This window comes from Tursiops truncatus, chromosome 13, assembly GCF_011762595.2.
Source record: "Tursiops truncatus isolate mTurTru1 chromosome 13, mTurTru1.mat.Y, whole genome shotgun sequence".
Lineage (NCBI taxonomy): Eukaryota > Metazoa > Chordata > Mammalia > Artiodactyla > Delphinidae > Tursiops > Tursiops truncatus.
Window position 1 is genome coordinate 19,702,871 of NC_047046.1, and position 16,531 is coordinate 19,719,401.

Consider the following 16,531-nt stretch of genomic DNA (forward strand, 5'->3'; position numbering starts at 1 on the left):
GTGTTCTGCTATTCATGGGGCACAGCCAGCATCCTCCTCCATCTCTGGGGACCTCTTAGCTGGAGTAGATCCTATGCTAATTTGTTGGTAGTGGGTAGCCCTTGACATTTTCTCTGGAAAGCAGCCAGGCCAGGGTCAGGGGTCGGCTGGAGGAGAGACACAGTACAAATATAGGTATGGGTTTGAGGGCCAGACAGCCCTAGTTTAAATCCTAGCTCTTTGCCACTTACCCATGTTTCCTCATCATTAAAATGAAGACAACAGGGCTTCCCTGGTGGTGCAGTGGTTGAGAGTCCGCCTGCCAATACAGGGGACACGGGTTCGTGCCCCGGTCCGGGAAGATCCCACATGCCGCGGAGCGGCTGGGCCCGTGAACCATGGCCACTGAGCCTGTGCGTCCGGAGCCTGTGCTCCGCAACAGGAGAGGCCACAACAGTGAGAGGCAAAAAAAAAAAAAAAAAAAAAAAAATGAAGATAACAATAGCTATGTTTCAGGAAAAGCGGGGGGGAAAGCATTTTAATGCCTCAGGTAAAGCCATGAAAATGTTTTGTTTGTCCCCAGCAAATAAAGCCACTGCTGTCCATATTCTGTCTGAAGAGAGCCCTGCCCTCAGCTCTTCAATGAAACAAATTAAGCCTCACAGTTGTGAAACTCAATCCTATGCATTACTGCACCTCCACATCGCCCCAATTTTGTTTCCTTAAGGTTGACCAGGCAAAGATGACTGTCTTAACTTCACGGAGCGAGAAACTGAGGCTTTGAGAGATGGAATTTGCCTAAGGTAGATAGCAAAGTAGTGGTACAACCAGTGCCTGAACCCGGGTCTCCTGATTCCCTGCATCTTCTCCACTCTGAGCATGTCTTAGAAGCATCCCAGGATGCCAATCTATTCTTTTTTTTTTTTTAATAAATTTATTTTATTTATTTATTTTTGGCTGTGTTGGGTCTTCGTTGTTGCACATGGGCTTTCTCTAGTTGCGGCGAGCGGGAGCTGCTCTTCATTGCGGTGCGCTGCCTTCTTATTGCTTCTCCCGTTGCGGAGCACGGGCTCTAGTCGCCTGGGCTTCAGTAGTTGTGGCACGTGGGCTCAGCAGTTGTGGCTCGCGGGCTCTAGAGCACAGGCTCAGCAGTTGTGGTGCACAGGCTTAGTTTGCTCTGTGGCATGTGGGATCTTCCCGGACCAGGGCTCGAACCCGTGTCCTCTGCGTTGGCAGGCAGATTCTTAACCACTGCGCCACCAGGGAAGTCCCGCCAATCTATTCTTTATTCTTGTCTGCAGATCTGAGCACACAGGTGAAGGGAAATTGTGAGCTTACTCATGATGTCTTTAAACTCACTCACGGACCATCTGGATTCATTCCCAAGTATTATATTTGCCTGTGCGAGCATATAGGTAATTGAATCTAGACAGATTTCCCACTATGAGTTTCCTCTCGGAGCTGTCTTGTGTGTCTGTCTCTCAGCCCTCTCTCAATGACTCACTGGATTTCATGTACACAAATAACTCACAGTGTGTTCCTCTCCCCCTCGCTACTGGTAAGAAATCGCATGGCAGCGCCATGAGATGTGAATAGAGTTGGGGTTGGAGGGAGGGGGATGGAGGTGGGAAGGGAGAAGAGCGTTTAAATGCTAATCAGTTGGCACTGATGTCAGCCACAGTTAATCAGATTGTTAAAGACAAAGGCAGGATTGCACCCCTGTGCCAACAGCTATCTGGGCTCATTCACGGGGAAGATGGATACGCCGCCCAGCCTTCGCTCTGATGAGACGCAACTGGACATAAAAGAACGTTCAACGCTTTCTGAACCCAACATGAATTACAAAGGAGGCCCATTTGTGGGGGAGAAGCCAGCTCACAGAGGACAATTATCGGATAATTACTCTTGCAGCCGAAACACTGAAAGAGTCTTTTCTTGCCTGTACAAACTTGTCCTTCTAACACCTGCTCCAAGTCCCCTGCAGCCCCCTGGGCTTCTGCTCTAGACCCAGGGGGGTTGGAGTGTCCCTGGGCTTCTGCTGCAGACTGGGGGGTGGGTTCAGAGTGTCTGTTCACAGGTGCAGTTGGTGTGCTCTTTAGGGTGATACGTACATCACACCAAAATCTCCCCTCCATCTGTATGATTATGGCATATTGGGCTGTGCCAGGGAAATGAAGAGACAGACAAACAAATTCACGAGGTGGGTTTCTATTTGCCCTCCCACTGCTAAAGCCAACTGTGTGATTGATGGGAATGGGCCGCCTTCCTGCTCTCTGTACCGTGATGAGATTATCTTCTGTAATTAGAACGAGTAGGTATGTATGTTCATGGAGAACAGCTCTCCAGCCTCGAAATCTTAGACCAAAGCATCTTTGTTGACTAAGGATTTCCCTTTATGGTAGCCAGCAGTGTTAGCTGCCTGCTGGTCTGTAATCTCTCACTTAAAGAGGCGGCCTTGATCTAAGACCCCCAGTCTTGTTCTTCACAGTGCTGCAGGCACAACCATGATGCATCAAGTAGCTATTGATGAGGGGCCTCCTGTGTGTCAGGCTCATGGTCATGGAATAAGTTCTAGGGTGACAGTGACGAATAGGGCAGGCGTGATTGCTGTCCTCGGGAAGCCTACTTCTAGTACGGAAGAGCGGGAGAGATGCCAGGCAAGTACGATGGTGCGACTTACTTGTGGCTTATCTTTTTGGTAGGAGTTAAGTTGAGAAAATGCAGGAGTATCTTTTTGATAGTGTTAGGAGTTAAGGGAAGGACAGAAAATCCGGGAGAGACTACCGGCCACTAGAAGGGGGTGGTTTAGAAAGATCCCTCTGGCTGCTGTGGGTAGAGTGGGCGGAAATGATGAAGCAAAGTCCGGAAGAGAAGCAGGGTTTTCATAACCATGTTGTGGGAATAATAGGATAGCTAAAAATATCTTTTTAAGGTACAGCTTGCTCGCTTTGCATCTTTCATGGCGGCCCTCAGGTTCTCTGGTGCCTTGTGAAAACGAAAAGCCGAGCTCATCTGCCTCCCCGCTGGACTGTGTGGAATGGAGCCCTGGTGCCTGCCCTGGACGCTTCCCATGCTCTGTCTGCGACTACTCAGTACTCCTGGAAATAATCTCCTTAGATGATTTTTTTTCAGAGTGATGAATGTCTGAGCCTGGTGGAGAGGATGGCTAGATGATCTGGGTTATGCCTATCCCATATTGAGGGATTTTCCTTCCTCTCCTTTGCTGGGGGTCCTGGGCCTTTCCTGTGCCCCCATGATGGAGGTGTTGAATCATGGATGGTCAGTCAATGATCCTAGCCTCCTCCCTTTTTCCTGGCACTCATTCCCCTGTCAGTTAACTCATCTCCAGGTGGAGGGAGGACGTGGGATAGAAATCTGTCCATTTCAGTCCTGAAGAGAAAATTGGTTGAAAAGGAAGGAAATTACTAAAAAACCAACGGGTTAACGAGGAAATCAAAAGGGAAATTTAAAAATGCCTTGAGACAAATGACAATGAAAACACAACCATACAAATTCTATAGGATGTGGTAAAAGCAGTTATTAGAGGGAAGTTCATAGCGATACAGGCCTACCTCAAAAAACAAGAAAAATCTCAAAGGAAACAATCTAACCCACCACCTAAAAGAACTGGAAAAAGAAGAACAAACAAAACCTAAAGTCAGCAGAAGGAAGGAAATAATAAAGATCAGAGAGGGAATAAATAAAATAGAGATTAAGAAAAGGAAGGAAGTTAGAACAATGGACCTATGAGAGGCTGAGAACTGGACCAGAGTAGCTTTCACCACAGTGAGGCCAGGGCACTTGGCCTTCGTTAGTAATGTCTGCACCCTGCTACCCACCACCCAGGCACGGCCACATTCAGAATTCTAGAATTTCTGGATTTGAAGGGAACTTCATTATCTCCTAAGCTCTTGCTAAGTGTTCCAAAGCACCCTTTCTCTTCTTCACCCACTACATTCATTGGACGTCTAGCATGTGCAGAGCTTTGCAAGAAATCCAAAGATGCGTTGCCTATTCCAGCTTCCCTTTTTTCTCCCCATCCTTCCCCATTCTCCTCACTCTTCCCTCTCTACCGCCTTCCTTCCTTGATGAATTCAGTAAATTTTTTTACGATTTCTTCTCCATAGAAGACACTATGGTAGTTGGTAGGGGATATAATAGTGAGTAAAATAAATAAAGTTTATGTACTTTTACTGTGCACTCAGCACTGCATTAACTTAGCTTTTCAAGAAAATACAGGGGATACCAAACCCAACACAGAGGACAACAGTGTAGGGGGGTCTTGTGGTTCCCAGACCGCTTCTGAATGTCACAGTTATTCTACACTTGGGACACACGTATTCATGAGAGGTGACATTGCATGAGTGTGGACCGTCTTGTGGGAGACAGTGAACATGAGAACAAGTCACCAAGACCAATTCAGGTTGTGAGAAGCACTCGGAAAGGAATGATGCAGAAAGTGAAAAGGGGGATTTTGGAGAAGGAGAGCTGAGACCTGGATGACCAGAGGAAGCCAGCCAAGCAAAGATATCAAAGAGAGTGCCAGACTGAGGGAACAGCATGTGCAAAGGCCCTGAGGTACAGAATGAATTTGGAAGTTTTAAGGAGAAAAAAGTGCATGGGATCATACTGTAGTTTGAGGGGAAGCATGGTAAGAGATGATGTTGGCCGGGGGGCTGAGGGGGTGGTGGTCCAAGGCTAGGCCCAAAAGCCTTTGAAGCCACTGAAAGGAGCTTTGATCTTATTCTCAGTGTTATGGGCAGCCACTGATGGGTTCTAACCAAAGAGATCCTATGACCTGATTTACATCTTAGAAGTACTTCCCATCCACTCCAGATGATCTGATCATTTCCAAGGACTCATCTGGTACAAATCTTGATTGGGGATCGATTTTTGAGGTGTGGTGGGAAATCTGCAGTGGCTGACAGTCTACCTGTGCATGAGGATTCCCATCTGGCTTGCCCAAAATAGAGGACCACCATGGGTCCCTTGATATAACTGCAAAGTCAAGACTTCCTTGAAGAGTGTGAAGTGCTAGGTGAAGTTCAGGTGACTTGTGTTTAACCTAAATGTTATTAATAAGCAAGTCAGTGAGGCCCATGCAAAGTTTCTCCCGAGTCTCTGGGCTCTAATTAGTCAGCGCAGAGGGTGGGGATGGTCGTCAATCCCCTCAGTGGTCCTCTTCGCTGATTTTAACCAAGTGGGAAAAAGAGACCCAGGGAGCCAGATGGGACCAGCTTGATTACTGAGGAAGCTGGGCTGTAGACCATAGATGGACACCTACACTCTGTCCTCCCCAAGTGACTTTGATTCAGCCTACCCAGGCCCAAGGAGAGAAGTCTGGAAAAGAGGGGGGACAGAGGGGTAGCCCCACTGCTGGCTTTTTGGTCCAGTGCTGTTGCCCTGGAAACGGGATGCCATGGATATCAGATATCCCAAGTACCTCCCTCCCTAACACCGCCAATCAGATGGCCCCTCCTCTCTCAGGAGAAGTGAGGGAGAGATGGAGCAGTGGCCACTCCCTGCTGGAGTGACGCACATTTTCCCCACCCCCTGTGGAAATGTGAGGGCCGTCTGCAACCCTGAGAAAGGTTGGGGTTTGTTCTCTGTCCTCCTCTGAAACTGGGGTGGCAAACCTTAGGGAGTTAAGCACTATTACTAATTAGTATTGCTATAAAAATAGCGCACACACGGCAAATCAATGAAATTATTAAAAAATGATGCACGGTAAAAAGTGGTTCCCTCTCCCACTGCAAGCCTCAGTCCTGCTCTGCTAAGGCAATTCCCATTACTTTGCTCAAATGTAGTCCTTTCACTCCCATGAGAGCTGTTATACCCACTACTCTACCTTGATTTTTTTCACCTCACACTGAATTGTGTTGGCACATAGCTCTGCTATTCTTTATGTTATTTTTAAATTAGTTACATAGTTGTTGAATAGGTAATATTTTATCGATACACACACAGCTATATATGTATATATACATATACATACACATAGATACATATGTATCGATGTGAAGGTATGTAGTGAAAATTCTCCTTCCCACCATTACTCGCCATCCTATTTCCAGTGTCCCACCTCCCCTATAACCATCATGATTAGTTTCTTGTGTCTCCTTTCAGAGTTTCATTATGCACATATAAACAAATGCCAACATATCTAGCTTTAGTTTCTTTCCCCATTTCTACACAAAAAGCAACAAATTCTGTGTACTGTTCTGCACTTTGCGTTTTAACCTAACACAAACCATGGCCGTCTCTCCTCTTTGGTCCACAGAGAGCTTCGCCATCCTTTTCTCGCAGCTGCACAGTCTTCTGTCTGGATGTTCTGTAATTGATTTAACCTTACTGATGGATACTTCGTTTGTCTCCAGGTCGTTTGCGGAGAGTGCTGCATTGCTTAACCTTGTATGGATGTCATTTTGCACGTGGGCAGACATCTCCCTGCAGGATAAATTCCCAAAGTGGACTTGAGTCAAAGGGGAGGTGTAATTCTGAACATTCTCGCCAGGTTACTCACCATGTAATTCACCAGGGACTTCATCTCATCCGTTTGAGCCCTGCGTGTATTCCATCTTGTGTTTCTACAATCATTTAACTAGCCCCCTATAGATGGGCAGGTAAATTGTTTCCAGATTTTTGCTAATAGAAATAATACTTGGTACTGTGAACACTTTGTACCATCCCACTGGGTGTCATGACCGTAACTGTCCTTCTGTTTGGGGACCTGACCAAGCAGCCCATCTACCTAGAAATCTACAGCTGTTTAGATGGAACTTCTTTTGCTACCAAGCCACTGCATCCACACTCTCTTGCTAGCCCTCCTGTGCCACAAATCCCCGGCCTGATCTGTGACACAAAGTCTGGCTACGGTGGGGTGGGCTTCCTGGGTGCTCTGGAGTAAAAGTGTGGTGAGGCAGGCGAAAGGTCGACCAACCGTGGGCACACCTGCAGCAACAACTAGAGAAAGCGAGAGAGCACCTTGGAATCACCTGGAGCGGGGGTGGGGGGGTTGCATTTTAGAAACCCACTATGCCTGGATCCAACTGCCCCAGATTCCAACTGAGACGGTCAAGTTAACAGTCACCAGAAGTTAAGCATAGACAGAGCTGGAGGGCAGCAGCACTCTTGTGTAGAGTAGGTGTCAGGGTAAATAAACAAGTTTAGGTTATTCTGGAAGGTGTTTTTTCAGCATCAATCAAAGTGTTAAATATGTAAGTCTTTTGGCTGAGCAGTACAACTTCTGGTACGTGTTCCTGAAGAATTACCTGGACATGTTCACGAAAGGTATGTCTTTATTGCAGTGTTATTTGAGAAGACAGGGTGGAGAATAACAACCTGAATATGAATCGATTAAGAGCCTGATTCAATAATGTATATGTTTATATTTTAATGTAGCCATTAAAAAAGTATGAAATGGCCACATATGTGCTGACAAAAAGATGGATTTTAAGTGAAAAAATGGTGGTGGAGCACTAGTGTAATGGAATACTATACAGCAGTGAAAATGAATTGATCAGAACTACACTTATCAACATGGATGAATCTCACAAAATGTTGAACGAAAGGAAAGGAAGGGAAGGAGCAGGTTGCAGGAGGATTCATATATAAAGTTTTAAAACAGCCTGCACAATATATTGTTCAGAGATACTGACACATAATAAACACATGCACACAATAACTAATAATAATAGTAAAATATACATAATAAATGAGAATGCTCAAGGCCAAATTCAGGACGGGAGTTACTCCCAGGAGGTGGAGAAGAAGAAGGAGAGGGTGGTAGGGAGGAACAAACAGAGATTGCCTGTGCTGGTTTGCCTGCTGTTTCTTAAGCTGAAGGTGTACACACATGGGTACTGTTGCCTCACTCTTCAGCTCTTTCTGAATGGCTGGAATATTTCAAAGCGCACTTCTTAGTAGGTGCCAGAGCAATATATGCGATGTCATAACTCTGTGAATGTTTAGATTGACAGTGACAACAGTGCTTTATGAGGGCTGACAGCTGCTCTGTGAGCCGTGCTGTACACTCATGGTCTCGTCTTACTCTCTGACAAGCCTAAGAGATAAGGCTGGTGTGATCCCACCTTACAGATGAGAACAGGGAGGCCCAGAGAAGGGAAGGGACTGTCCAGGGTCTCGTGGGCAGTTAGCAGCAGGCTGAGTCTGGAACCCAAGCAATTCTGACTTCAACCCCACACGCCTATGTGCTGTCACACCTTTTAAGGTGAAAATGCTTTATTATTTTTATATCAGTACATTTTATTTGGAGATTAAACAAGATCCTATTAACAGGAGTTCCCTTTGGAAGGCAGGACTGGTGGATGGGTCGGGGTGGTACAGGGCGGATACTTCTGATTTTACACCTTTCAGGTATTCTTGCATTTTTCAAATAAACTATTTTATGTGGACAAGAGGAAAGGACACAGGAAACAAGGTCAGAACGTGTCTAATCCTACCCCAATTTGCTCTGTGATCTTGGACAGGTCACTTCCTCTTTCTGAGGCTTGATTTTTATTTTCATCTATAAAATGGGAAAAACAAAATGCCAAGTTCACAGAATTGTTTGGAGGTCGGAATGAGATCACAGCTGGGAATGCACTGGCAGAGTGTCAGTCGCCATCTGAGTGTCAGTATTGTTAGCCCGGCACAGGTAGAGGGCTCTGACTGAGCACCCGAAGCCCACCCCCATCTCTGCCCTTTCTGTCCCAGAAAGTCTTCTCAAAGTCCAGCGGGTCCTTGTTCCCGCAGGGCTGAGTGGGCTGGGTCTGGCTGAAGGGAATGGGTCGTGTTCATCAGCTCTGACTGTTTGCTGTCCAAGGTGGACCTCTGGATGCCAGCACCTGCTGCCTGTGTCTGGCACATAGTAGGTGCTCGCTGAATGAATGAATGATCACGTGTGAGTGGGAGAAAGAAATACAGCCCTCACTTATGTCAGTGTCCTTATCTGTAAAATGGGGATTAGCCTAAGACCTTCTCCGCCCTAAAATTCAACGATTTAAGCAGAGCAAAGCACATCAACCCCAGGAATGGGAGGGAAAGTCTATTCAGTTCTGGGGGCAGTACCGATGGTCATCAATTAGAGGGGCTTTTGCTCCCCCCGCCCCCGCCCAAGGGACATTTGGCAACGTCTGGAGTCATTTCTGATTGTCACACAGGGGGTGGGGGGAGGTTGCTACTGGCCTCTAGCGAGTGGAGACCAGGGATGCTGCCCAGCCTCCTGCAATGCACAGGACAGGCCCTTGCCCCACAGCAGAGAATCATCCAGCCGAGATGTAGCGGGCACGGAATGAACTGACATTCTTTGTTTCTGGCTTTGTCTGATGTGCTCTGATGTGGTTTTTCAAGCCTCAAATAGCCTTGTGTTGTTATGGCTGCTCACATGCTGTGTGACCCTGGGCAGCCCATTTTCCCTCTCTGGACCTCAGGTCCTTCCTCTGGGCACTTTGTAACCAGGAACTCTGGGACACTTTCCATCTATAAGAGGTGACATTTTGTTTTTGGTTTTGTCCCTGTGAGGGCCAAGCAAACCCACCAGCGTGGGCTGAGCAAGTCCTTATTGTGGAAGGTGAAGGTACAAGAAAGCACCACTGAGTTAGATATGAATATTGTTGATGAGAACAGTGACTAACGTTTTTGTACTGCCATTTATCAAAAAGATATCCATTGATCCACCTGCCATTCCTACTTCCTAAAAGTAGCCACTTTGACTACTGATTCACGAGTCCAGCGAGAGGAGAGTTATCATCATCCCCACTGGGAGACTGCATCCCAGAGGGGTTCAGTGACTAGTGAATGAAGCAATTCTGTGATTACACATGTTTGTCTCCTTTCCCTCCTCCTCTCCATCACAAGGCAGCATTTAAACCCTGCTCTTTTCATAAAATTTTTTTCACTTAAGAAAGTTTTGAATACTTCTTATGCACATTTTAGAAAATGTCAAAAAGTAGAAGGAAGAAAACACACCACTGAAAGGCCCACCACCCAGAGGCAACCAGGATCACACTTGGGGGCCTTTCCTCCAACTCAAAAAATGACTCTCTGATTGCGATTTGTTTGAGTTGGTTGTGTCTAGTCATTTGCATCCACACCATAGAATTTTACGTCTTGCTGTTTTCACAGAACATTGTAGCAGAAGCATCGTCCGGCTTCTGTTTGCTCCACTTCTCCTTCTATCCCTTTGTGCCTGTGTGATGTGCTATTGCTTAGAATCCAGGCTGTTCCTGGCCATTCTGCAGGCATTTAAGATACAGATCTTCAACTTCAGAGCCTCAGAACTTGTGCTTTTTCGACTTCAGTGGGATGCTTCCCAGTCTAACCTCCCATCTCCCCATCAACGTCAGAGAAAAGACAGAGGGAGATGTGTTTCCCCCACAACTTGGGTAGCAGAACAAATGCTCAGTTGCCTTCAGCGTTGCTCCATTCTGTCTTGAGAGAGAAAAGCAGCATAAGGATGTAATTAAAGCTCTGTCTCTTTGGTTTGGTACCCGTATTGGGTTATCGCTGTGCGTCTGCCTTCCTAACTTCGTTGTTTTTTTAATCGAAGTATAGTTGATTTACAATGTCGTGTTAATTTCTGCTGTACAGCAAAGCGATTCAGTTATATATATTCTTTTTTTTTTTTTTTTTTTTTTTGCGGTACGCGGGCCTCTCACTGTTGTGGCCTCTCCCATTGCGGAGCACAGGCTCCGGACGTGCAGGCTCAGCGGCTATGGCTCACGGGCCCAGCTGGTCCGCAGCATGTGGGATCTTCCCGGACCGGGGCACGAACCCGTGTCCCCTGCATCGGCAGGCGGACTCTCAACCACTGCGCCACCAGGGAAGCCCTATATATTCTTTTTCATATTCTTTTCCATTACGGTTTGTCACAGGATCTTGAATATAGTTCACTGTGTTATACAGTAGGACCTTGTTGTTATGCCTTCCTAACTTCTTGAATGCAGGGACCATGTCCTAGAGTGTTGACTCTCTCATGCTGAGGGTCAACCAGCCAAGAGAGTCAGCACCCAGTGCTTTCACTCATCAGTTGATTGACAGCATTCCAGTGGGGCACTGAACACGCACGATAAAGGGAGAACCAGCCAGACGTGACCACGATGATTGAAAAAGTTAAGTGCTATGGGAAAGAGGAGTTAATTTAACCAGGTGGTCACTGGGGCCCCAGGAAAAGCTGGCCTGTTTGAGCAAGTGAAGTCTCTGGACCTCTGAGGCCATGGAATCCAATTCTGGCTAATTCCCACTGGGATGTGGTTTCACATGGCACTCATTTGGCCAGCGTCCCAGCTGAGAGCAAAGGCCGGGTCTCACGGGCTGCATGCCTTGCAGATCACAGAATACACTCACCTGTCTTGAACGTGGCCTTCAGTTTGGAGCCAGCCAGCAAGACCCCAGCGTGTGTGAGCTCTGAAGAGTAAGAAGAGGCCTCGGGGGCAGGGAGATGAATGGTGCGTGTTGCGACGCTTCTCGGGAGTCAGGTGTTCAGTGAGAAAGGGCTGACGCGGTCCAGTGGATCCGCTTCCTAAAATGCTTTCTAGCTGTTGAGCTTGGCACCAGTTTTTCCCTGGGGACCTCGGAGGTGGAGCAGTGATTGGGGGTGGGGAGGAAGTTGACTCCAGGGTCCTCTTTGTTGTATTTCCTGCTGCTTTTCTTGGCTCTGCTGGATCTCCGTGGGCTCGGAGGGGATCCAGATGTGATGGGTCTGCCACAGGAGACCAGACCCATGCGGTCCGGTTAAAATTCGTATTTTAACCAGGAACATGTTGGTGTTGCGGGGTGCTATCTGGGGGGCTGAAGGACGCTGTAGCCCACCCAGCAGAAACGCGAACAGACCAGGGGCTTAGGAGAGAGGGGTTTTGTGGGGAGAGGCCAATTCAAGCCGAGGAGAGGCTGCAGGTGATAATACTCCGTATTTCTTGAAGGCTGGCAGCGTGGTCTTTGCCATCAGGAAAACCAAGGTTTGAAACCCAGCTTTGTGGTATGACCTTGGAAAGTTACTTAATATCCTAGAGCCTCCATTTGCCCATCCGTAAAATAGGAATAATGATTTCTAATTAGTAAGGGTGAGAAAGATTTAGGTGAGGTAATGAATACAAAGCGTGTAGCACACGCCTTTGCACATATTCGGCACTCGGTAAAGTCATCAGAAACGAAATGTTATAAATATCACTCTTACTATAGCCAAGGCACGTTGATGTGCTTTATGTCATTTGTAATCTTTTATCACCTTTGACACAACTTGTTTTCCAAGTATTTCTATCTCTCACTCCCTCTTCCGCTTCCTCTCTCTCCTCCAGCCCCTTGTGATCAAGGGGGCATTTTTGTGAAAAGACTGGCTGAAACGAATGTAGCCACAGGACCCAACAAAACTCACAAGCTAGTGTCAGGACTGAGGTTGTCGCTTGGCCCTTTTTAGCAAGATTACCAACAAGCTCTAAGAATAATTGCCAGTTACCTGATTGTTTCAAAAATCAACAGTCAGAGCTGGAAGGACCCTTAGATTTTATCTAGTCTGGCTGCCCATTTGACACACAGAAGAGGAAACCCACCCAGTAATGATGGGGAGTAGTGGCCAAGACAGGACCACTATCCGGGTCCCCCAGCCCCTGCTTGCATCCAAGCTCTGTGCATCAAACCACAGCTGGGTCTTGGGAGCCAGGTGTCCTGAACCCTCATCCGCGATTGTTCTTGTCTTATCACCTTCTCACTTGACAGTCTACAAAGATGGTCAATACCAATCATTTGATAAAAGTGACCGTGAGCATAAAAGTCACAGCTTTCAAGCAGGACCACAACTGAGCTGATCCTATGAGGTAGATGGAGTGTCTCTACTACACAAAAGAGGCTTAATGGACTTGCCCAGGTTCACGCAGCTAGTAACTGTCAAAGGCAGGATTTGAACCCAGGTCTAACCCCAAAGCCTCAGCGCTTCCCACCTTGGACCAGGAAACCTGCCTGGCACCTGAATGACCTGGATCTGTCCTCAGGTCGGATCTGGCCCCAGGGCCATCTTCGGCCTGGAATGTACACGGGCTTCGTAATCAGTGTTACACGACAGGAATATTTGTTGATGCCAGTTGCACATTGTTGCAGTCTAGATAGATTAAGCCACTGCCGGTGCTGACTCTGTGAAAGTAAAAGAGCCTTTCCAACGGCTATGGAAATAAATTTAAATGACAGTGCTGAAGGGACCTGAGACTGTGGCTGAGTGAGTGTCTTTTTCTGCGGAAAATTGACAAGGACAGCTATCAGTCCTTTGTCCCCAGGACATAATTCCTCTCTATCTCAAGATCATCATCAGTAACATTCTGACTGCTCCAGCCCCCTGCTGAGGGCACGATTACAATGACAAGAGTATAAAAAACAATGACGGATACAGCAGCGGATACATACCAGGCACTCTGTGGGTGAGGGACCCACATGTGCATACATGTACGTATGCTTTCCATAATCAACCTCTTGAACGATGAAAACCCTATGAAATAGGGGACCATAGCCCCATTTTACAGCTGAGGAAACTGAGGCTCAGAGAGGTAGAGCCATTTGCCAGCTTGCAGTTGGCAGAACTGGGTCTCAAATAAGTAGATGCAGCTGTTTTCAGGCATGATTCTGCTAAACAGTAGCCTGGGCCAGCCCTTATTTAAAATTATTAGGTGGTTTTCCTTTCAAGACAAAAATAAATCACAAGGAGTCAGCAGGACATACAAGGCCCACCAGAGACTGGCCCCCACCTCCCTACCTCACCAGCTCTCTCTTTAATCACCCTCCACCTCTGTCCCCTGTTCTCTTTCATTCCTCTTTTGCGCTCACCTCAGCCAGGCCTCGGGTCTTCCCACACCCCTCTGTTCTAAACCTGCCTAACGATTCTGGATCCTCAAATCTTTGTGAGTTTCCCACAAGGTCACTTGTACATTATTTAGTTAAAACAAAAAAAAAATCAAACTCCCCCAATCCCAGGATAATATAGCCCTGAGTCAGGGCACACAGCTTAGAGAAGAGACTGTGCGTTGGTTACAGCCCCACTCATCCTCTTAGTGGGATAGCCTTGTGCAGTGAGCAACCTGCCCAGCTGTACATGGTGGTCCTGCCCCACAGACTGGGTTAGGGGCCTGTCCTCTTAGCACACAAAGCTTTTCTCTTTCTAAGCGTTTATCACATCAAATATGATTATTTCTACTTTCTTATTCCCCCTCCCAGGGCATATGTAACTGGGCTGTGAAATTCTTGTGCCCTTGGTTTCTGTACCTCTAATGCTTACCTCAGGCTGGCCATGATCAACCCCAGTCTCCCTGGTTGGGAAAAGGAAGTAAGAAAGGAAGGGAAGAAGGAAGAAATGAAAGGAGGCAGCTCCACATTGGTTGATTGGGCTGTACCAGCATCCTAGCAAGACTTGGGTACCACCTCAGGGGGGCCACCCTCAGAGTCTTGCCAGTTGAGGACCTAAAGCCCCTGGCCCCAAGCTAACTGGTGTCCATTCTCTTTCCAAGATGCGCCACTGGAGGGAGATGCTGGCCCTTCAGGTACTTACTTTCTGCCCTTGGAAGCCCTGGGGAGCAGCAGTCTGAGCCACGAGACCCCCAAAGAGAGAGTGACCACGGCCCCTCTGAATCCAGCGCAGTCAGGGGACGAGCTTCACAAGCCAGAGTTGGAAGGGATGGTCCCCTCCGCACCTCAAGACTCCGCGGCCGCGTCCATGCTGCTTCCGCTTCCGGAGGAACCCGGCACCGGGCATGCCTTCCCCCCGACGAAGAAGCCGCCTTCGCTCAAGCAGGTGAACTTGACCAGGAGGCAGCTGAGGCCGAAAGCCACCACCGCAGCAGCTGTGCAGAGGGCGGCGTCCCAGCCAGCATCCTCGGACCTGGTCCTCCTCTCCTCTGCCACGGAGAAGCTCCGCCCACCTGGGGACCAGGACCCCGTGGCCTCCGCAGGGGAGGAGACCCACCCACTGTTGCTGTCATCGGAGGAGCCCCTCTGGCTGGAGCAGAAGGAAGGTGCAGTCCCCACGACGCCCGCGCCCCTACAGATCGCCCCCTTCACCTCGCAGCCGCTGGTGGCCCACACGCTCCCCCAGAGCCCCGACCCCGGGGCGCCCGCCGTGCCTGAGGAGGCCCACGAGGCTCCCCCAGGGGATGCCAGCCCCATGACCCTGATGGACAAATGTGAGAACGAGCTGACCGGGTCGGCCTCGGAGGAGAGCCAGGAGACCACGACGTCCACCATCATTACCACCACGGTTATCACCACCGAGCAGGCCCCAGGTGTGTAGCCCCCAACCCCTCCAGCCCTCCCAGAACTGCGATGAGGCACCTGCTGTGTGCAGGGCATGGGAGAGGGGGGCCGGGGAGGTACACGTCCCACCATTGGTTACCATCTGTGGAGCCCTAGTTATGAGCTTGACCCTGTGGCCCAGAATTAACATCCCTATTTTAGAGATGAGATCCCTGAGACCGTAAGACATCGAGTACCCTGCCCAATGCCACACAGCTAAACAGCAGGATTCAAAGCCTTTCATCTTGGAACAGAATCCTTTTGTCTGCCTAGAAGGCCCTGGCCTTTCAAGGTGCTTTTGCTTTTACCGTTACTTGAACTTGATAAAATGCACGTCTGTGTTCCAGTCTTTCTTCTACCTTTTTTTCCATCTTCAAACACAGAGGAGAGACATCAGCTGTCAATCATACATTGATTTTGGACAAATGCAGTGTGGCCGCTCAGGAAAGAGTATGAGCTCTAGGTTTGACTCCTGCTTGCTGTGTGAGCTTGGCCCAGATGCGCACCCTCTCTGAGCTTTGCTTTACTTAATCTCTGAGATGAGAATGAAATATCAGTCCCTTCGAGGATGAATAGGGTCACCCCTGTAGACCGATGAGGTGCCTAGCAGCATGTAGTAAGTTATCATTCTGTGTCAGATGCTGCTATTTGATTATCATGTTGATTCTGGAGCTGAAGGAGAATGAACAGCAGTGGGAGGAGTGGGGACAGGAGAACACAGGTGTCCCCAGAGGCTCTGTTCCAGCCCGCAGCCCATCTGAGAGATGACATCTGAGCTGTTCTCCGTGTCCTAATGACAGTGCTTTCCTCCAGCTCTCTGCAGTGTGAGTTTCTCCGATCCTGAAGGGTACATCGACTCCAGTGATTACCCACCGCTGCCCCTCAACAACTTCCTGGAGTGCACGTACAACGTGACAGTCTACACTGGCTATGGGGTGGAGCTCCAGGTAACCCCATAAAGGTGCCCTGCAGTGGCTGCCTCTTCCAGCAGGAGGTCTCTGAAGGATTGTCTGAGTCAGGCTTGTTTTTATCATCCTAACCAGTTTGGTTCTGGCTTTGCCCTAATGGGGCAATTTAAGCTGGGCTTTGGTGGATGAATAGGAGTTCCTAACTCAGGGCACAGCTGAAATAGTTTGGCACACATGGAGGGAAGGGGATGTGTTGATAAGTTGTGAATCATTACACCCAAAAGGAAAGTCCTTTGATATCCTGCTTATCAAACACACACATAGTCATGGAAGCCCCATGTGGCTCATTTGATTCATAAACTTTTGGCTGCAAACTA

General features: G+C 48.3%; 1 protein-coding gene and 1 long non-coding RNA gene across 6 annotated transcripts in view; one reads left to right on the forward strand and one right to left on the reverse strand.

Annotated features, from left to right (window-relative positions):
- Positions 1 to 12,055, reverse strand: part of LOC141276155 (uncharacterized) — a 41,815-nt gene extending 29,760 nt beyond the window's left edge. The window contains exon 1 of the long non-coding RNA XR_012325237.1: positions 11,326 to 12,055. This is a non-coding gene — a long non-coding RNA (uncharacterized lncRNA). The remainder of the gene's footprint in view (positions 1 to 11,325) is intronic.
- The window catches only part of SEZ6L (seizure related 6 homolog like), a 199,751-nt gene that overhangs the window by 108,272 nt on the left and 74,948 nt on the right, over positions 1 to 16,531 (forward strand). For 4 of the 5 annotated variants that reach the window (XM_033837912.2, XM_073790260.1, XM_073790261.1 and 1 more), the window contains exons 2-3: positions 14,466 to 15,236; positions 16,060 to 16,193. In XM_033837912.2, the coding sequence (XP_033693803.1) occupies positions 14,466 to 15,236; positions 16,060 to 16,193 (905 nt within the window). Of the gene's footprint in view, positions 1 to 9,485; positions 11,427 to 14,465; positions 15,237 to 16,059; positions 16,194 to 16,531 lie in introns of those variants that run through there. The other variant, XM_073790262.1, reaches the window with a different exon arrangement.